Here is a 20,153-nt window from a genome sequence, read left to right on the forward strand (position 1 = left end):
ATACTCTCTTTTTGCTTTTATTTTACCAAGTTTGATGCATGTATTTCTGGACAGCCATTAAGGCATGGTATCTGACTTCTTGGTCTTCGTGTGTCATCAATTCCATAATACGTCTCTTTGCACCAATTTCTTGAAGGATACTACAACAAGTTTAAGTTATCTGTTTCTTTTTAAGAAATTATTACTTACTTCTTTCCGGCTGTAGATGCATATTTGATATAATAACCAATATCACTGGCGCCTACAGACAATACCATGACACTATTTGAAGTACTCAGTAAACGGGCAAGGGTACGAAGTAGATGAAAGTTGTTTTCCTCCAACTTTTGCGCATTTTCTTTCCAGAATAAATCTGACTTGTGAGGAGGTGACCATTCAAGTTTGCCTGTCTCCACTTCAGAAGCGTATTGTTCAAAGGTACTATTAGAATAAGATCAATCTCCTTTTTTTCTCTTTACTAGTCGAATTAAATTACGTGAGGCTTTGAAAATCTTCTTGTAATCTCTCTTTAACAAAGTCGATATCTTCCAATATATCGGCATCTGACCATTTACGAGCACTCAGATTTTCGGTAAATGGTAACAATTTGACAACAAGCATGGTAGCCAAGTTTCGAGAAGGAGCTAATTCAACAAGATTCTATAAAAAAAATAAGAATTATATTTTCTTTCCTAAATCATTCTCTCTTACTCTCAAGGTAGCAATAGAGACACGAATGACCTTTTCTTTAACTGCAGACTTGGCAATATCTACCAAGAGAGGGATGATATCATACTTTCTATAGAGTAAAAGGCAATGAACACCATTTCCTCTTTTTTTCTTATTTTCTTTTACTTACTCGTTAATGTCAGCTGCAACTTCCTTTTCAAAAGTGAGAAGCCATAAGCAAAATATAATTTGATATTGAATTTGAGGAGTCGAGGCTGTCTTGTTGACGGATAGACGATGAACTAGTCTAAGCAAATCATAAGCTCTTTGTTTGTTAGGAAGCAATAGATCATCACTTACTCTTTCACCGTATTTTGAGTGTTCCAGATAGGTAATCTGTATTGGCTGATACGCAGCAAAGATTCTAGCTCTTGGATAGCCAGCTCAACAATGTCGTTTTGATTGCCAGCCAGTTTCTTGGTGATCCAGACATACAAAGCTGAAAGGTCGACGGTTGTTGGTTCCGGTGAAGAACTACAAGAGTTTAGTTTACCTGTCTTTTTTTTATGTTTCTATTCATTACCAAGCAAGAAGAGTCAAAACTTTAGAAGCTTCAAGTGCTATAAATTCGTCTTCATTGTCAAGAAGCTTGAGAAAGGGTTCAAAAGGGAGACTACTATCTTTGGAAGCGGCATTATGAAAGTGTTGAGCATTGGTCTCATTAGCTAATAGAAAGTTATAAACACGACCTATATGCTTAGTAATAAATTATACCCGACAAGATTTCGTCTGCCTTTAAGCATACATATTGAATGGTATCAGGTCGGGATAAGTTTTTCAAAAGGTAAAAGATGAGAGAAGCATATGTTTCGACACCTTTGTCATTCAGTACATTCTGAATCTCTGTTGCTGATTTTTTATCGATTGCTTTGATAAGGTCAACCTCTTCTTGACCAACAAAACCAGCGCGTCGATAACCCTAAGAGCGATGCTTTGTTTTTTTAAACCCGAAATCATATAATGACTATAATTACCTCCCACAGAATGGGTCTTTGTTCAACAGACTGAGCCTTCTTCTCGAGATAGGCGTTAGAGATAAACACAAGCGGAACGTCGGGGACTTGGTCTTCCATTATTTAAGTGTACAAAAAGGAAGAAGAGAAAGAAAAGGAAAAAAAAATATATACACACGTATTATTGTATGCTGCTGTTGTTTGACTTTATGTTTGAAGCCCCGGAAGGTCACACGAGGTTTCAAGCGAATAACGGGCAAGTGTCTCATAAAGAAAGCTATGAGTATCATTATCATCATTTTAATGTAAAATAGGACATGGAATCTAGCAATTTCTTAATTTTGGGTCCAAGTGAGGTACTCCTAAAATGCTGTATAGTTCCTCCTCAGACTCCACATAAATCTTCTTCTTTTTTACACCGTCTTCGAGAGTAACAGATTGGCAGTTAATAGTGATCGATTTTTCCTTTTTGGAGAAATCGCGAAGGGTTCTTTCATAATAGCGAGACCCAGTCCAGCCCAAGACGGCTGTTACGTACTGACCAGGTTCTGCTAAAACTAAGTCTACCTGTCTGAAGATACCCTTGGAGGGCTGCAGGACTGCACAGATACACTATTGGCTGTATGAGTAAATAAAAAAATATAATGAGAGAAAGTTTACCAGCTCAAGATCGTTAAAGTTATTCTTTAATATCGGCTCGGCCCTGAAAGAGTGTTTTACTGTCTTTCCTGTATGGGATACTATATGCTTCAGGAAACCTTGTTGACGTAGCCTCTCAGTTAGCTTCTTGATAAGTCCGTCAGCCGACTGCGTATGTGTGGATATGATAAGATCGATATCAGCATTTTCGAGCTTACCACGCCTATAACCTCCTACAGGCGTAACGATACCGTCCGTGTCTATCTGAGCAAGTTCATGCTTCACAATGTCTATCACTTCTTCAACATCTGTCCTATTCATCCTAGAAGAAGAGAGGAATGAGAAAGTAAAAGAACTTAACTGCTGTTCTTATTTACAGCTGACAAAAATGAGGAAACAGTTGAATTCCCAGTCTGACTGTTGATGTCAGTTTGGCGTAATCGAGAACCTGTTGTAAGGTTCTATACCCTTTATCCCACCAAGTCTTTGCTGTAACAGCTCCTACGCCTACCTTTTCTTTTTAATATGACTATTAAAACATAGGCTTGAAGTCCTTTTTTTACCAAACACACTGCTGAATAGTTTCATCGTCCGAAACTCTTCATTATACCTTAGTTCTTCTGCCTCTTCTATCGTCCCAATCAACAAAAACTGTCTAATATTTTCTTTCATTTTTGCACCAATTCCAATAATCTTTTCTGCTTCTCTTACAGATCGAATTTGACGCGGGTAAGCCTAGGATAAAGTCTTTAGGTATTTGTTTCTTAAGAGAAAACAATATCAATTACCTTTAAAGCCGCAATAGCTTGACGATAGCTAAGAGATCGAACATCTTCTCCTGCTAATTCACGCTTCTTTTCGATTAACAACAGGAGCGAAATGAGCTTTCGATTAAACTGTGGTTCGTATGGTGTAGGTCGAAAACAGGCATATTTTGTATTGATGAAACCGGGTGCCAAAGAGTGATCAACTATATAAACGTGAACATGACGTCTTTTTGCTATAGAGAAATATACACTCTTCTTCATCTTCATCATACGTTATCAGAGGACTTATAACTATTAGTATAAATCAGTCAATTAATACAACCTACTCTTTTTTTTCTTCAAAAATCAATTTCTCTGGTGGGATATCCGCAAACTCTAAATTCAATATATTATCCGACTGACTCACTACATCTGGAACCCTTTTGGGTAGTTCTTTCCAAAGTGTTTTGCTTCCTATATTGATGACATATGATTCGATAGGTAATAAGCTATGCGTCCTGTCACTATTTGTAATGCTTTAAAAGGTACTATCATCTGCTCTTTTTGTGCATATACCATATTTGTATCCATTCTACATCCACTATCGGAATCTACTGATCATGTCAGCACTTTATGGCACTGTCGTCGAATTCATTACTTGATGGTTTATTGTGTGTCTTGAAATGCGAGTTGGTGATTTGAGCGCCGTAAAGATGATATCACATCTCTTTTGGTCACTGCAGACTATGCCTCCTGCAACAAAGAAAATATAAGTTCATATAACCATATTTTGACATTTTACTATGGACCGTGTCTTCGGATCAAGTTGGCATATAAGCTCAAGTCATAGTCACTTAGTTTTATAGGAATAATAAATGCCAAAATATTGTTGAATAGACGAGACATGAATTAAAAAGAGGTCCCAGTTCCTGTCTTGCTTTTAAATTAATCACTAATACAAGCTTACAAAAGAAAAAAGAAAAAAAAGACATGGTACAAATAGATACGTTATTTAGGGAAAAAAGAGAGACTACATCAATAAAAGATAAATCATATCAGCCTGTTCTCACTGTGATTGCATTCTGGTTTGTGATATATTTCGATGTAACCTGTTTACACCATGATTACAATCTACTTTTATCACACCTGTTAGCTCATTTGAATCTCATTCTTGGAACTAAACAATCATTGAGCAACAGTTATGAAATATACATATAGAAGGATGCGAAACTGTTTCTGGTATATAAATAATGAATACACTGCTGATGTAGGAGAGGTTTTGGTATACTTTGGTAAGTATTCAAGAAAAGAGAAGCCGTTGTTAACCTTTTGGAAGTTGTTATTTGCTTAGAAAAAACTTGACTTTACTAGATCAGACATGATTTCTTTAAGACATTTACGTCTAACTGTCAAAGCGTATTACAAACACTTGATGCTTTCTATTCATCAATTGCATCTTTGCTTCTACCCCCTCTCTCCCTTCCCTTTTTTTTCTCTATCGAGAATTTAAAAGGTTTATATCTTATTTTAAGATCGCGAGTGTCTATCGCCGCCAATGCGAGGCTTCTTTTGTTATTAATATAACTCGAAAGTGAAAAGGATTTTTCTATAGCATTTAACTTTTCTTGACCTATTAAATTTATATGTGCCTAATTGAGACGAAGGCAAAGATGGTTTTTCTTCTAGACAGCTGAGATCTTTCGTCCAGATTAAGGCAGATGAGATGAACTATGATAATTATTGGTCAATCTCTTTTTTCAATCTACGAAAGCCGTAACCCGTAACTTTCTACTTTATATCTTTTATCGTACGTTAGCGCTGGTATTGTCTTATAGAGTATTCAAAGAGCCTATCATAACTTGTACAGTACCTGCTCAAATATAGTTTAGATAGAGTGACAGCCATATATTTTTGTTGTATATTAATATTTTTTCTTTTTTCTCTTTACCTCTTATTTATCATTGAAAGTTGTCGTTCACTCATCGTTCGTTTCCAATTCGAAGCTATCAGTCAATTCTTCAATCCTTACTAGAGTTCTTTTTAATACAGAGGATGACTATATTCCGGAATCTACGGAAGCCTAATGGAGTACACAGTGATGTAGTCCTTACTCTCAAAGCAGCGAACACAGGCCCCTTATAATAATAGAGCACCAACGTACTGTAGACAAAGAATTCATGAAAAGGGCTATAGGATACTGTCTTCAAGCGAGCAAGAGGTTTGGTGCGGACCCGATTATTTTAATTGTATGCGTCGAATCAGTTGAGGTTTCTGTAAAAGAATCCTTTAGAAAATGTGACAATTTGCCTTGTTATACAGACTTGTGTGATTTGTGAGCAGATCAGTTCTATACTTTCGACAAGAATAGTATCCAGGATTATCCTAAAGCTATAATGTCTCTTAGTGCTACTTATGAAACACCCTTCTCGATACAGATACTACGTCAAGCACTTTACAACAATGGATTTCGAAGCGATTTTGATCTTGTTGCCCATCGTGACGCTGAATACACCAACAAGAGATGAAAAAAGTTAGTAGTTATTTCTTGGCTGAGAAGAATGGCCCTCTTGGCTGTAGAGACAAACTCTGCTTTTTGATCAGTCATGCCATGCTTTGTGGTAGCCAAACAGCGCTTGGGATGCAGTTTGCTGATCTGTTCTCGCTTGTACTAGAAAATCAAGGAATATCAGGATGCATTGCTTTGGTTACAACTATCACTTTTGAAAAAACTAGTCAGCATGGCAAGATTGAATATGGCTCGTCTGTTCGATATCACGACATTGAAGTATGCTCTGTCAGTGCTCTGGCAGTGAACTTTTTTTCAAGATTTCATTTCGAGAACGAGCCTATCCGTGACCTTGGTTTCCTATCACTCCTCAAGAAGCAAGGACTCCCAGTCTATCTTATAGATGTGTACAAGGCCAGTAGGTACTGTCCAACTTACCACAACGAAAGCCTCTACATGCTCCATCGTGTTCTAAATCTGCGACCGTAGAGATGTGAGTGGCATTCTACGGTTGTTTTCCATGAACTTTTAAGGTAATAACACATTAACCACTTGAATGACTTTATACTAATTGAACACTACTTTGTATATGTACCCATCTATATTGTAGACTCGCCATGACGGCTCTAGATGGGTATCGCTTATGGAGCAGGGACGTTGCTGCTTGCCTCAACTACATGCACATCCTTTGAGAGCTTCAACATAATGATATGATTCCTCATAGGTTTCTCTGGATTGCTGTTGCTCCTACAGTATGTCGAAGAAAAGCAGGTGATTAGGAGCAACCAAGAACTAGAATACGCATAGATGATGGTTCTCCGTCCTAGTTATCGCTAGGACACATCTGGATGCTTTGGGGTAGATTACACACATAACAACTCTTTTACGCAACTAGCTGTACAATTATTCATATGCATTCTCTCCTTGGTGCTTTTCTTTTGTGCCCCGTCTCTTACATCTGCTATTTGTCTCCTTTTGCACGTACTTTTACTACAATATTTTATAAAATTAAAATCAATAATTAATAAAAATACAGTATCCCTCACTCACCATGGAAACTGATTTCAAAAAACATCCAACAAGCAATACTGGTGGCACCACTGTGGACAGCACAGTACTTGCATCCTATGATCATACGGACCACACGCTTGCCACCAATTGTGATGAGAATGAGCAAGCATTGGACGTTGTCCGCTGGATGTTATCAAATAATGCCATGCAAGTATAGGCGTCGACTTGAACATCTCTTTCTTTTTGAGCCAACGTAAACGGAAACGTGCGTTTCGAGCGTATAACTATAGATGGAAAAAATGGTTGCCTTGGTGTATCTCGCAAGAACCGAAAGTCGATCCCTTAGTCTACAACCCAAAAATGTTTTGCGATTCTTTATGAACCACCAATCGTAACTCCGTTCAGCAGCCAAAGGTCTACCGGACAGCAGTCGCTTCTGTCTTCCGTGTCTTATGTCAACACATGCCTCCAGTTTCAAGTAATATCATTACTCAAGACTTTTTTCAAGCAAAACTAAAAATGTTAGCCAAGTTACCACAACAAACACAAATTGAAGCCTGGGGATCGCCCATTTTGACAAAGTTATATTGCAGCCAATTTCAGTGACAATAGTTCTCTTACTATCGACAAGCTACAACAAAAGGCCATTCTTTTACTATGCATTGCAACGATGTGAAGGCCAAGATCTGATATCGGTGCCTTGCAAACACGCCATGACCACTTCAAGTTTGATAGTCAGGCGAATCTCACCTGGTTTACACCATTCATTAGAACGCCAAAGGAAGTTCAGTAAAAACACCCAAGCCTGGGCACCTTATCCCAAAAGTTAACGTGACCTGTACATACGCCATTCACCTTCATAGAAAAAACAGGACATTTGCAATCAGAGCTTTCAGACGAACATGTAGTGTTCCTAGCATACGTTAACAATTCCAGCAAAGTACAATCCATTCAACCAAGCATTGTAGCAAATATTGTCAAACAAGCGCAAGAGGCTGTAATCGACACACAGATATATGGAACTTACTCGCTTCGTTCAGCATCAAGCACGAAAGCTGTCCAATTGTGACATAAGATAAACAACATGAAAAAAAAAAAAAAAATGCAAATTGGAGTCTTTCGGCAGACACTTTCGAACGATCTTTCTTCAAACCTCCTCATGAAGAAGATAAGCCAACGTATAATGGGTTCAATTTTTTCTTTGGTGAACAGCACCACATCTGAAGTCAAAATGGAGGCAACTAAGATTGAATTAATGAGGTTATTGTTGAGTAAGAGAGCTTTTCTTGAATTATGTGATAAAGGGTGCTTGATGTGACCACTAAATCTTTTAAAGCAGATCAAACTGTGTCGTACAAAGCAAAGTAAAAGATAGAAAGAAAAGAGATCAGAAACTTTTATAACCAAAAGGTTGCCTGTTTATTGTATAAAAATAAAAATAAAATTAATGGTGAATTGCTGACTGATTCATTTTTGAATGAGAGAGTTTTGGGTTTATATACTTTTTTTTTTGATTTTGTTGCCTTTTCCTTTTCTTGAATCAACGGTCGTTGATAAATTACCTAAAGTTGTCAGGGTTGAGTTCCACCGAGATGCCATTTTCAGCGTCTTTTGCGTTACATTAGGGACGACATTCAAGTCCATTCTTTCTTCATATTTAGAAGTCGTTGCTTGTTCATTATCAACTATATCAGGAGTGACATCAAAACCAATATCATCATATTCATCAATCTCAGATATACTATGTGCATCAATACTATCTACAACACTAGCACTGCTTCCATCTGTATCTTCAGCTGAAATTGGAACTATAGTAGAGCTTGTGCTGTTATTCACATCTGATCTTTGTCTAGATGTCGATGATTTTGATGCTTCCGATTCAATATTTGACTTGTATTTCAACGTCAATTGGAATGTAACACTTGAGTCAGTTGTAGTCCTCTGACATCTGGGACGCTCATTCTGATACCCCTCAATGTCATCTTCTGTAAAGAGCTCATCTGATTTTCTTTTTTGTTGCTTGTTGTATTTAGCAGCTTGTGACATGTATTCTATAGTGCTGCTTTTTGAAGTACTCTTGCCCTTCAAAAGGCTAAGGATCTCTTCATACTGAGCGTAATAGGTATCGTTCAGCCGCTTTAGTTCTTTTAACGACTGAACGTCTTGTTCAAGAGCCTTTCCGTAAACATCAAGAGACATTCGATACAACATATTCATAATTGAATCTGTGTTTCTTGGGGCCAGATCGATGGATGTGGCCTGATTTGTAAAGAACATATCGAAAGCAACAAGTGGGTCAAATTCAGAGCCCTTGATAGTATCATCTTGTATGCTATTCTTGTCGAAAGTATAGAACTGATCTGCTCACAAATCACACAAGTCTGTATAACAAGGCAAATTGTCACATTTTCTAAAGGATTCTTTTACAGAAACCTCAACTGATTCGACGCATACAATTAAAATAATCGGGTCCGCACCAAACCTCTTGCTCGCTTGAAGACAGTATCCTATAGCCCTTTTCATGAATTCTTTGTCTACAGTACGTTGGTGCTCTATTATTATAAGGGGCCTGTGTTCGCTGCTTTGAGAGTAAGGACTACATCACTGTGTACTCCATTAGGCTTCCGTAGATTCCGGAATATAGTCATCCTCTGTGTTCAATAGAGCTCTAGTAATAATATTCACTAAAAAAAGGGTACCTTGTTATCTCTTTAGACAGGAAGTCGGTTTCTAGAACAGTGACAGGGCAAACTAGAGTTAGACGCTCACAGAGAGAGGCGTTTTGTTGCTGGAGCCGAGCTATTTCAGCCTTGATAGCAGAGAGTTCTGTTTGTAGTTGTTTCAACGTTGGCTAGTATGGATGCACTTTCTAATTAAGATAAAAGTATCAAAAGTGATGGAAAGCGGAAAGAAAGGCGACATATATTTTTTCAAAGCGGACCACATTTATCAGCCGCACTGTACAGACGAGTCTATGCATTTTTAGATTGACAGACAAAAAGATACTTTTTCAGAATGAAATCTATCAAGGTTTTTGACCTCCGATAGATATTTTTTTTTTTTGAGTCAGGGTTGAGTCTGAAAGTTTCAGATACTCTACTTGGTTTTTTCATTTCATATTTTGGTTCCTTTTTTCTACTAGACGCCATACTATGTCGAGCACGCCTTTTGCTTGGCAATTATTTCAAAACTGTGGCACTACTGAAGGTAAGGCAGTCTTATTAAAAAGCGTGCAGGTTTATCAAACCTTTTCTTTAGAGTTAAAACTCGAGACTCGGACTGACCCTGTAAGTGTTTTAACCTCTGTTTATCTTTTAATAACAAACATAGCCCGAGAAAAATGCACCGGACAAGAAAAAATTCGATACATTTATGGGCAAATTACTGCTAAAAAGTAACAACAATAACAGTAAACCCACAAACAAACAGTCAACTTTGACAGAGGAACCTTTTGTTAACCTCTTCCGCGTTCGAAAAAACAAACTACAGGATTCGAATGACGATGCCAAGTTTACTTTCAAGTATTTACCAGACGGTAGCAAGAAAGAAAACAGGTTATCTAACGGGAAAAAGACGCGATGGGATGTTGGGCAGGAAGAGGAACAGAAAAAAGACGAGGTGACACAAAAGGAAGCACCATCTTTGGAAGAGCAGGGAGAGGATCCAATTGATCTATTCGATGATGACTCGGAATCATTAACCTCTTTGGATACTTTACAGTCAGATGATGATGTACTGGGACCATGGATGAACTTGACCAACGATAAGAAAGAACAAGAGTGTGAATCATGCGCTCAATTGAATGACAAAGATCGTGGTCCTATGGATGCTGTTCATTGTTGCTCAACTTGCACAGATCAATGGAAGATTCTTTTAGGTGATCTTTTAGAAAAAATTCAAAGCTTGGCAGTCAATACAAGCGCAGGCAAGAAGAAAAAGGCCAAATTGGATAAGAGCATTCAGGAACAGCCAAGTATGAAAAAAGAGAAGCAACCACAGCAACGTACAAGAGGAAAGAAATCAGTCATTCCTCCCACTCAGTCACGCCATTCCCAATCAACAAATAAAAAGATGGAGACATTTGTATCAACCGGCGCATTCATGACACGAAAGACGGCAGAGACCTTGGCTGATCCAGAGAACGGATTTTATCCTAACCCATATGGATACGTACATCTTCAAGTTGTTGAAGTCTTGAATATTAACGGTATATGGTATCGTGGAACGCTTGAGAAAATGGATAAGGGAAAGGTAAAAGTCAAATATAGCGACTGGGATGACCAGGAATGGATCATTATGGGAAGTCGAAGACTACGTATCGTGCCTCCTGATGTGATTGCGAAAGAAAGAGATGGTATTTTATAATTAGACATGTTATATGTGTATTTATCAACCTTTTATTTAGAAGAAAATAAGGAAAAAGACAGCCCGAAGGATGGATTGACAGTTATTCCTCGTGCCAAGGGTAGAGACGATGACTATGTTAGCTCAACACTGGATAAGGATCCACAGCAGCTGTTTAACGATAACGAAGTGTTCATGACCCGTCGTATGGCACGCGCCATGGTAGACGAATACGGATTTAGACCCAACTCATTTGGCTATCGACGCAACCGAGCTGCAGCCGTCGCCTTTAATGTCAAGAACAAAGAATGTATTGGGTTTTTGAGAGAAATGCGTGACGATCAGGTCCGTGTCTGGTATCCTGACTTATATCAATCAGAATGGATTCGCGTAGGCAGTCGTCGGTTGAGATTATTGTCATCAGAGGAAGAAGAAAAGTATAAGCAGCAGGTCGACTTGGACGTTCAAGAAGTACCAGCAGTAAACGAACAGAAGAAAGCAGAAGATGAGCCAAAAGAGACAACGCCCAAAGAGTCAACACCAGAGCCAAAGACAAAGAAATTACGTCAAAAGAAAGCAAAATCAAAAACTCCAACGCCCGAGCCAGAAACGCGTCAAGAAAAACAACAACAGAAAGAGCCTCAAAAGCCTGCAGAATCTTCTTTTCTTACAACTGGCGCCTTTGCCACACGTAGAGCGATGCGACAGCTACAAGATGAAAATGGATTTGTCCCAAATCCTTACAACTATACTTATAATCAGCCTGTAGAGATCTTGAATACAAGGTCGGGTAAAACGCATTTTTGGGAATGCGGAAGGCTTGTGGCGATGCGGCCTGGTCAAGTCAAGGTACACTATGATGGCTGGGATGAGGCCTATGACGAATGGGTTATGGTGGGCAGTCGCCGTATACGTATCTTGTCCAAGGAAGAAGAAGAAAACAAGAAAAAGCATAACGAGTTGCTTGTTGCAGAGGCAAATCCGGAAGTCCAGGATGAGGTGAAGCGTAAGCGAAAGCATCAAGTCATTCGGCCCGAAGACTATGCAAAATTAGGTCTCTTGGAGAGCGAACAAATAGTGATTAAACAAAAGAAAAAAGTGAGCAAGGAAGTAGCACCTGTCGAAAGTGATAGTTCAAGCTCAGAGGAAGAAGAGGAGGAGTATGAGGAGCCGAATATCAGAAGGAGAAGCAGAAAAGCAAGCAAAAATAAAAAGAAAAAGGCAGTTAAGCAAAAGCAACAGCTACAACAACAACAAAAGGTCGCAGAGTATCCTGCTACAGCTGCTGGCGCCGAAGAAGAGAAGCAGATCATTTCACTTCGAGTGGCTCAAGCTAAAGCTTCAGAAAAATATGAATTCGTGGCAAATGTGTATGGCTATGACTACATGCAGCACGTGACGGTCCTTAACTTGGACAAGAAAATGTATGAAGCAAGGCTGGTTTCTATGCATAAAAATAAGGTCAAGGTACACTATTGTGGCTGGCCAGATATATTCGATGAATACATCACGGTTGGAAGTAGGCGCATTCAGCCTATAGAAAATGACCATCAAGTAGAATGTATTGAACCAGATTACCAAGAGCGCTATGAAAAGATAATGCAGGACGGCTCTACTGAATGCCAGCACCAGCTCCAGCTCCAGCCAGCTCCCAAGAAATTGAACAGAAAGAGGCTTACATTAGATGATGTACAAGAGGAAGAAGGTCAAGGAGAATATCACAAGGAACCTAACGAAGAAGAGGAGAATATAGAAGGTACATAAATAACGATTAGTATATAGAATAAAAGTTGATACATTTGGTATAGTGGTTGAAATGGACTCATGGAAAGTATACTGTAACCAATGTAATGTAGTCATTAAGCAGTTTAGGTACTACTGTACATATTGTGAAAACCCATCTATTGGCTATGACTATCGCAGCTTTGAGCTTTGTCTGAGGTATGAATACCATATTTACTAATTGATATGCATCAAACCATTTGTATACTCTTGTTAGATGCTTTGATCAAAACTTCCCATTCTGGCATGAACACCCTCGCTCCAGTTTTGCTATTCAAGCAGTCATTGACGCTGAAGCAGGCCCCAGGCCGATCAAGGGAGAACTTGTCACTGTCTGGGAAGAGGATGTGCTAGAGGAGGAGCACCAGCAAGAAGAGCAAGATGCTAGTAGTATTTTCACAGGCGAAACAGCAATAGAGGGCGATCAAGGCTACAAGTTTCTAAAGCGATGGAAGAGAAGAAAAGTATGCGCATTCTGTAACGATGACGATGATACGTCTGAAGACTTGGGCTCTTTTATTGGCCCGTTTATCATTGCTACATACAATAAGAATGGTGTTGAAAAGAAACGGTCATTTTGGGCACATGATGCTTGTGCAAGGTACTCGCCTGAAGTGTTTTGTACGCCTGAAGGTAAATGGTACAATGTCACTCTGGCTCTTAGACGTGGCAGAGGCATGGTAGAGTAGCATAACAAAAGGAAAAAAGGATGGAATTGACATCTCTTCTTATTTATAGCGTTGTTATGTATGCAAAGAAAAGGGTGCAACAATAGGCTGCTTTGAATCAAAGTGCTCCAAGAGTTTCCACTTGCCTTGTTCACAAAAGCCTGTGAGTTACTTCAAGAGCGGCGTCATATTCTGGTGCTCGGTTCATGAAGCTTATTACAATAAGAAAGGTAATATACAAAAGCATGTATTAACCTTCTTGTTTTATTAAACACTTTATTGCAGATACCTATGTGAATGTGTTCAACTGCGACGGATGTGGCAAAAAGATGGAAGAAGAGTCCTGGTTCACTTGTGTACCTTGCTCATCTTCCAGTTATTTCTCATCGTTTGACCTATGTAATGGGGTAATTATATATAACCGTTCACTGCTGCTCAGGTGTGACTAATGACTTATGCAGTGTTTTGAAAAATTCCCAGAGGACCATCCTCATAATGAAGACGATTTTGAAGAAACATGTAATATGCTCACCTGCTGGTGATATATGTCATTAACATTATATTTTAGCCCTTGCTATCATCAAGGAAATGGAGGCACAAAAGGCAAGAGAAGCTGCCCGAAAGAAAGAAGAAGCACGCGAAGCTAGTAATTATCTTTGTTTATGGGCTTTTGTTGTTGTATTAATCATGGATTAATCTTTAGATGCAAAGAAGAAGAAGTTGCTATTCCCTCGTAAACGCCGCAAGTTACCTGATGGATCTGCACCTATCTCCTGCTGCTACTGCGGCACAACAGAAGCAGAGAGCTGGAGAAAAGCATACGATGGTGGTGTAATGATGTGCAATCCTTGCTTTGAATTGGCTCTAATGGTAGATAACGACGAGCGACCTACAAGTGACATGCCGCTTGTAATTCACAACGCTGAGCAGCAGTACATGACTTCGATTGAAGACTACTCACATAAACCTTATTTCACGAGAGAAGCAGCGATCAAAATCGATAGCGAAGCTGCTGTTGTCGGACAGAGATTGACTTCGTATGAGCCACAGCCAAACCAACTGTTCTCACTCGCCTTTGAGTCGACTTATTTTGATATTCCCGGGCGTGCTCCACGATGGGCTACTCATTCAGGAACTGATTATCATGGTAAGAACGCCCCTGTAGGTTGATCAATTGTAAGAATTAATGTAATTTATTGTTATAGGAACATGGCTCCCTCAGACAGTTCGTCGGTAAGATTAGAAATGCAGAATGTTATATTAAACTCACACATCTACAAGAGCGATTCTAAAGCATACAGCTAAAGATGAAAGAATTTTATCCAATTTTCTAGGTAGAGGTACAGATGCTATTGAATGCTTCTTGTTGCAGCGAAGGTACATCATTCTTTACATATGTATGATCTACTCACTCACATATTTGCTCACGTTTGTCAGATGCATTGGCGTTGATATCAACCCTGTATGATTCAAACAAATACTTGTGATTAATCCTACTGATTTTTCTTTTTCTAGGCTGCCATCTCGCTATCTCAACGCAATTGTGCTTTTGAAGTGCCTCCTGGGCTCACTTCAGCCGAGTACCGACCTATTATTGCCCAAGCTGATTCTCGGCAGTTAACAGGCGCGTTGTTCACAGACGAGTCGTTTCATCATATCCTTTCGCATCCTCCATACAAGGATTGTGTTACATATTCAACTCACTTGGATGGAGATCTCTCAAGGTATGTGTGTTTCTTCTTTGTGTGCGAAGTTTAATTAAACTTTTGAACAGATTCACAACTGTTGAAGAATTCAATAAAGAATACGCGAAGGTTGTGAGCGAAAGCTGGAGGTAAATCATAGAGTTAATCCCCTAGACAGTATCTCATTCTTTGTTCTAGGTTACTAAAGATGAGCCGAAGATTGACGTTGGGCATTGGTGATAACCGAGAACACTGCTTTTATATACCCGTTGGATATCATATGTTTAGACTTTACATCGATGAAGGTTTCGAACTTGAAGAATTGGTAAGTTAACCTTTGCTCTCTTCACTTGAAGGGGTTAACATGCTAGAGGATAGATCATCAAGAGACAGCGTTACTGCTCAGCATTTGGGTTAGGCACTTATCTTTGTGTACAATTCGACTTTTTAGTATTTACGCACGAATTCATTTGCACTTTCCGAAAGATACCCAAAGAGAACATTGATCGCATGTTGATTAACGAAGAGGATCAACGTATTGTTTTGTTTATCTCTTACAGCAGTAGACTAATATCCCTCTTATAGATCGTATTCCCACCAAGCGCACGCTTCGTGGTGTGCCTAGTTCGGCCATCATGAGAAAGAGCGTAGTGATGGGCACCGTTTGGGTATTTAAGCCTACCGATTCTTTTCGATTTGATCAGCTGTGCATCTCGAGAATGGTTGAGAGATTTGGTAAGGATGATGGTAACTGGGAACATATAGAGCTTGATCTAGAGGTAAAACATATAAGATGAGCTTTACATGCATTTTCATTTCTATAAATCCTTTTAGGAGCCTCATCAAAAACAACAGCCTATGAAACCAGGTTTGTATTTTGTCTTGTTGATCTTCAATGATTAGACTTACTTTTTCTTTAGCCGAGCTGGAAAAGGACAATGAAACGAATGAAGAACAAGAAGAAATATCAGACTATGAGCGACAACGACTAAAAAGAATTGAAGAAAACAACAAGACACTCTTGAAGCTTGTAATTATTTACTTTTTTTTGGCCTTTTTTCTATAAACTTATCTGATTGCGCTAGGGCCTCATATCTGAACTAAGCGAGAAATCCGATGATATTATTCATTATGAAAACATGATGAGCAAATCACCCTATGTCGAAAGCGACTTGGTCTTGATGATTGTCGGTCATCAGCAGATTCTACCGCGGTACATCAATTCCTATCGACAGACACTAGTTGATATTGCTAAAGAAGCCGTTCAGCGCTTAGCGCCCAAAGGTATGCTTATCATTGGTGCTCAAGATATTCGCGATCCAATCAGCGGCAAGTTGTGGCCGATGTCAATGCTTATCCTAGAGGACATTGAACGGGCAGTCGGACGAGACGATATCCGACTCAAGGAGCTCGTGGTCACCGTGCCTGATGGGTACTCCAAGGATCGTCAACAGAAACCAAGATCGGAAGAAGAAGAGGAAGAAATGATTGATATTGAAACAATTGATGATTTCGTGCCTATTGTTCACGCTGTCTATTTGATTTTTCAAAAGCTTTGAAACCGGATAAATAAAAACAACGATTGATAATAATAACTCCAAGCGTTTATGCAGCCCTTTCTTCCATCCTTTTTCTTTTTTACATTATGTTTTTAGATACCTTTTGCTCCAATATTTATCCTCCATGGTCCATTGAATACATTGCTTATGAAGTAATTCATGAAGGATTATATCATTATGCAGATGAATGGAAGGACAAAGATGAGCAAGACTTTTTAGTCGTACTAAAAACGGAAATTAGAAAGGTGGATTTCTTCATTCGTAGAAAAGAAAGGGAGTTGGAAGCTAGGATAGCCTACTGCGAAAGGTCACAGCCATATGTCGATATTAATAAAGAATGGATTGATATCATGGCTGATTTGCGAGAACTAGCCAAATTTATTCGAGTGAACTACGGAGCGATTGAGCAGTTGATACAAGAGCATGACACACTTTTGTCTCTAAAGTGTCCATTGTTAGTGGAAGCAAGATGCTTGGATACCCAACGATTAGATACATTGTGCAGTAAATTGATGCTTCTTTCAAAAAATGATGCAAATGAACAAGCTCAATACTATTTGCTGAAGCCTGAATATATTGAAGAGATCAACGCTATTCTCATATTCCATTACCCGCAGTGCAGCACGGACAAACGTACAGTCACATCGATTTTTGCAGACGACAATCACTTTTCACATTACACCTCATTGCTTGAGCGTGATGAAGATGCAACCGTGGTTCATGGTGAAGAGATAACAGATGAACTCAGACCAAAGCTTTGGGCCGATTATCAATGTCAATTGTCTTACCATAGTACAGGGCTATCTGTATCACTCTATACTGACGTCATGTACAGCATACCGTGGTGTCAGAGGGTGTCTTGCCCGTTTGCTCTTTTGGAAATAAAGAGTAATACAGATCTGTCATGGCTATTACCTGGCGATCTATTGCAACCCGTGCCACGTTTTTCCATTTTTATAGATGGCATCGCCAGATTATATTTTGAACAACTGATGCTTTTACCAGCATGGTTATGTAATCATCAAGTGCCTGCTTTTGCCCTTTGGGTACCGCCATTGTCGGGAAAGGAAATCGACGGTTCCGAAGGTAAAGTCACTCTTTCGATGGCGTCGACACTTACTTGGAATACATCATCATCATTTAAAGATGCATATTATCAAGGCCGAAACAACCAATCTGTAGGGTATGCGCTTATACGAAATGATGAAGAAGAAGAAGGAGAAGAAGAGAAGCCAAAGAAGAAGAAGAAAAAGCAATCAACGCTGGAACCTAAAATATTTTTTGCAAATGAACGTACATTTATCGATTGGCTAAAGTTTTCAATGTTAATCCTGACAGCTGCCTTGACGCTACTCAATTTCGGTGACTATATCAGTATGATTGCTGGTAGTACATTCTTTGGAATTGCAGCAGTCATTGCATTATATGCGTTTGGTAGATATAGATATAGAGCATATCAGATCCATAATACGCCTCATATGCGATATGATGACCTGTTTGGTCCATTTGGATTATGTTGCTTACTTGTGGCTGCAATGGTGGTAAATATATTAAAAAAAAGTCAGATAACAACGTTTCAGTTAACTTATTAATAGCTCAATTTTGTTTTGCGCTGGGAGCATCCTTCAACACCGGGAACATACCTAGGGACCAATAACCAAACACGCCAGCAGTAATTTTTTTAAACGATTATTTAATATAAAACCGGATAAAACAATTACCCTTGATTCCATGGCAAATTCTTCTTTTGATATTGTTTCTATATATAGAACATCACGGTACTGCTGGCATTAAATTCATTGGCTGGGTTCGTTGCCAGGTAATAGTATTCTTTTTTTACTTTTTTAATATTTTCTTGGTCTTCCTTTTTACAAATAAAAAAACATGAAATTCGCAGAACAATTAAAGAAGGGCATCTTTGCTCCCTGGCGTCTATCCTATATTAACTATGACGTGCTAAAGACCGAGCTGAAAGCAAGACAGCTCGACCATGGCTGGACAGAACAAGACGAAAAAGACTTTATTCATTTACTAGAGAATGAATTAGAAAAAGTATATGACTTTATTGGTGCCAAATTAGCTGAAGTAGAGGCTCGTATCAGCTATTGTGAACGTACACTTCAGACGTTCATGAATAACCCTTCTTGGTCCTCTGAGCAAAACTGGAATATTATGGACGACGCACTAACCGAGGTTCTGTTCGATGTGAACGATTTGGCCAAGTTTACCCGTCTGAACTATATTGGTTTCCAAAAAATCCTCAAGAAACATGATAAATGGACTGGTCTTCACTTACAACAAGACTTTATTCCCCAATTACGAGCCAAGCCTCTGGACAAGCAACGATTCGATGTGGCTATTGTCTATATCTCTGCTCTCCACGATCTTTGTCGTCTTCAAGGCAGACCCCGTACAGGTAACGCAGCAGCAGGTGGAGACCAGAACGCATTTGAACGTGCGACAGCCAAGTACTGGATTCACCCCGACAATGTCACGGAGGTCAAGTCCATCATCATGCTTCACTTACCTGTCTTGATTTTCAACAAGGACAAAAAGTACGAAGCGAGCGATAGTGCAATTTCCAGTGTTTATTATGATAACGAAGATTTTGATCTTTATACTGGTCGTCTTCAGCGTGATGAGGGAGCCGAGGCGATTCGTTTCCGATGGTATGGTCCTATGGAATCCCCAAACATCTTTATCGAGCGCAAGACCCACCATGCATCCTGGTTAGATGGCGCCTCCGTCAAGGATCGTTTTAGATTGAGTGTAGATGACGTTCACAGATTTGTCAAGGGTGAGTTGTCAGCAGATGAAATTGCAGATCGTTTAAGGGAAAAGGGCGTGGATGAAAAGATTTGTAAAGATACACATTTCATTGCCAGTGGCGTTCAAAAATCATTCAAAGAAAAGCACTTGAAACCTATCTTGCGTGCATTCTACAACCGTACAGCCTTCCAGCTGCCCGGTGACCAACGTGTCCGAGTGAGCTTAGACACCGACCTCTGTTTCATTCGCGAAGATAACACAGATGGTAAGATCCGTAGGGAAAACGACGACGTCTGGCGTCGTCCTGATGTAGGCATCGATTATCCTTTCCCCCAGTTGGACGAAAAAGAAATCTGTCGTTTCCCTTACGCTGTCTTGGAAACCAAGCTGCAGACTCATCTCGGTCAACAACCTCCAGAATGGCTCACCAAGCTTGTCGATTCTCATCTGGTACATGAAGTGCCTCGGTTCAGTAAGTACCTTCACGGTGCATGTTACTTCTTCCGTGATCAGATGCCTTTATTGCCTTGGTGGTTACCAGAAATGGATATTGATATTCGTAAACCACGTGCTACCAATTTTGGTCTAACACGTTCCAAATCCTTCAAGCCCTTAATCGATGGTCAATATAGACGTGCCATGGAGGCCGAGGAACGTCGATTGAACGATGTCGCAAAATCAAATGAACCTACCACTGGTGCAGGCTCTGGTCTGAAACGTACACAAAAGAAGCAAAAGCCCAAACCTTTACCAGCACAGCAACTACAACAGCAATAATCATAA

The 20,153-nt window shown here is 39.4% G+C and overlaps 6 protein-coding genes across 6 annotated transcripts; 3 read left to right on the forward strand and 3 right to left on the reverse strand.

Moving 5' to 3' along the window:
* Nucleotides 1-22: 22 nt before the first annotated feature.
* Nucleotides 23-1,781, reverse strand: RHIMIDRAFT_198913 (ATPase, V1 complex, subunit H; the record flags this gene model as incomplete). Its single annotated transcript, XM_023606328.1, has 9 exons — nt 23-140; nt 190-420; nt 476-639; nt 691-778; nt 839-955; nt 1,009-1,182; nt 1,232-1,373; nt 1,423-1,627; nt 1,683-1,781. The coding sequence occupies 9 exons, from the start codon at nt 1,779-1,781 to the stop codon at nt 23-25; spliced, it is 1,338 nt and encodes a 445-aa protein (XP_023469360.1).
* A 79-nt stretch (nt 1,782-1,860) lies between these two features.
* RHIMIDRAFT_290007 (Nucleotidyltransferase) lies at nt 1,861-3,997 on the reverse strand. Its single transcript, XM_023613699.1, has 10 exons — nt 3,856-3,997; nt 3,705-3,799; nt 3,623-3,657; nt 3,394-3,570; nt 3,317-3,351; nt 3,089-3,270; nt 2,864-3,035; nt 2,678-2,807; nt 2,322-2,622; nt 1,861-2,273 (listed from the first exon to the last, which is right to left on the reverse strand). Exons 1-10 carry the CDS (start codon nt 3,950-3,952, stop codon nt 1,986-1,988), a joined length of 1,512 nt encoding a protein of 503 aa, XP_023469361.1. The 5' UTR covers nt 3,953-3,997; the 3' UTR covers nt 1,861-1,985.
* A 3,979-nt stretch (nt 3,998-7,976) lies between these two features.
* On the reverse strand, nt 7,977-9,238 carry RHIMIDRAFT_273149 (uncharacterized protein). The gene has a single exon (XM_023612366.1). The coding sequence runs from the start codon at nt 8,838-8,840 to the stop codon at nt 8,058-8,060; it is 783 nt and encodes a 260-aa protein (XP_023469362.1). The 5' UTR covers nt 8,841-9,238; the 3' UTR covers nt 7,977-8,057.
* Nucleotides 9,239-9,669: 431 nt separating this feature from the next.
* RHIMIDRAFT_273153 (uncharacterized protein) lies at nt 9,670-15,442 on the forward strand. The gene is made up of 17 exons (XM_023612367.1): nt 9,670-9,770; nt 9,822-9,850; nt 9,894-10,917; nt 10,969-12,663; nt 12,716-12,848; nt 12,907-13,369; nt 13,428-13,587; nt 13,643-13,764; nt 13,819-13,876; nt 13,926-14,003; nt 14,061-14,504; nt 14,563-14,590; nt 14,639-14,734; nt 14,795-14,819; nt 14,873-15,081; nt 15,132-15,191; nt 15,241-15,442. The coding sequence occupies exons 1-17, from the start codon at nt 9,716-9,718 to the stop codon at nt 15,374-15,376; spliced, it is 4,815 nt and encodes a 1,604-aa protein (XP_023469363.1). The 5' UTR covers nt 9,670-9,715; the 3' UTR covers nt 15,377-15,442.
* A 2,421-nt stretch (nt 15,443-17,863) lies between these two features.
* On the forward strand, nt 17,864-18,154 carry RHIMIDRAFT_191458 (uncharacterized protein; the record flags this gene model as incomplete). The annotated part of the gene is made up of 1 exon (XM_023605954.1): nt 17,864-18,154. A coding segment is annotated over one exon (291 nt), but the record flags the coding sequence as incomplete, so codon positions are not given.
* Nucleotides 18,155-18,485: 331 nt separating this feature from the next.
* RHIMIDRAFT_286764 (SPX-domain-containing protein) lies at nt 18,486-20,147 on the forward strand (the record flags this gene model as incomplete). The annotated part of the gene is made up of 2 exons (XM_023613411.1): nt 18,486-19,938; nt 20,074-20,147. The coding sequence occupies 2 exons, from the start codon at nt 18,486-18,488 to the stop codon at nt 20,145-20,147; spliced, it is 1,527 nt and encodes a 508-aa protein (XP_023469365.1).
* Between the last annotated feature and the right edge of the window lie 6 nt (nt 20,148-20,153).

Source organism: Rhizopus microsporus, assembly GCF_002708625.1.
Source record: "Rhizopus microsporus ATCC 52813 unplaced genomic scaffold scaffold_3, whole genome shotgun sequence".
NCBI lineage: Eukaryota > Fungi > Mucoromycota > Mucoromycetes > Mucorales > Rhizopodaceae > Rhizopus > Rhizopus microsporus.

Excerpts from the sequence above, each read along its gene's own strand:
- RHIMIDRAFT_290007 (XM_023613699.1), bottom strand. The coding sequence starts at position 3,952 with ATGTCTCGTCTATTCAACAATATTTTGGCATTTATTATTCCTATAAAA. Across the intron at positions 3,571-3,622 it reads GTAGAATGGATACAAATATG|TGACAGGACGCATAGCTTAT; the intron begins GTATATGCACAA and ends CATTACAAATAG. Across the intron at positions 2,808-2,863 it reads ACTATTCAGCAGTGTGTTTG|GCGTAGGAGCTGTTACAGCA; the intron begins GTAAAAAAAGGA and ends AAGAAAAGGTAG.
- RHIMIDRAFT_273149 (XM_023612366.1), bottom strand. The coding sequence starts at position 8,840 with ATGTTCTTTACAAATCAGGCCACATCCATCGATCTGGCCCCAAGAAAC.
- RHIMIDRAFT_273153 (XM_023612367.1), top strand. The coding sequence starts at position 9,716 with ATGTCGAGCACGCCTTTTGCTTGGCAATTATTTCAAAACTGTGGCACT. Across the intron at positions 14,505-14,562 it reads TTCAGGAACTGATTATCATG|GAACATGGCTCCCTCAGACA; the intron begins GTAAGAACGCCC and ends TTATTGTTATAG. Across the intron at positions 14,735-14,794 it reads TGCTTCTTGTTGCAGCGAAG|ATGCATTGGCGTTGATATCA; the intron begins GTACATCATTCT and ends CACGTTTGTCAG.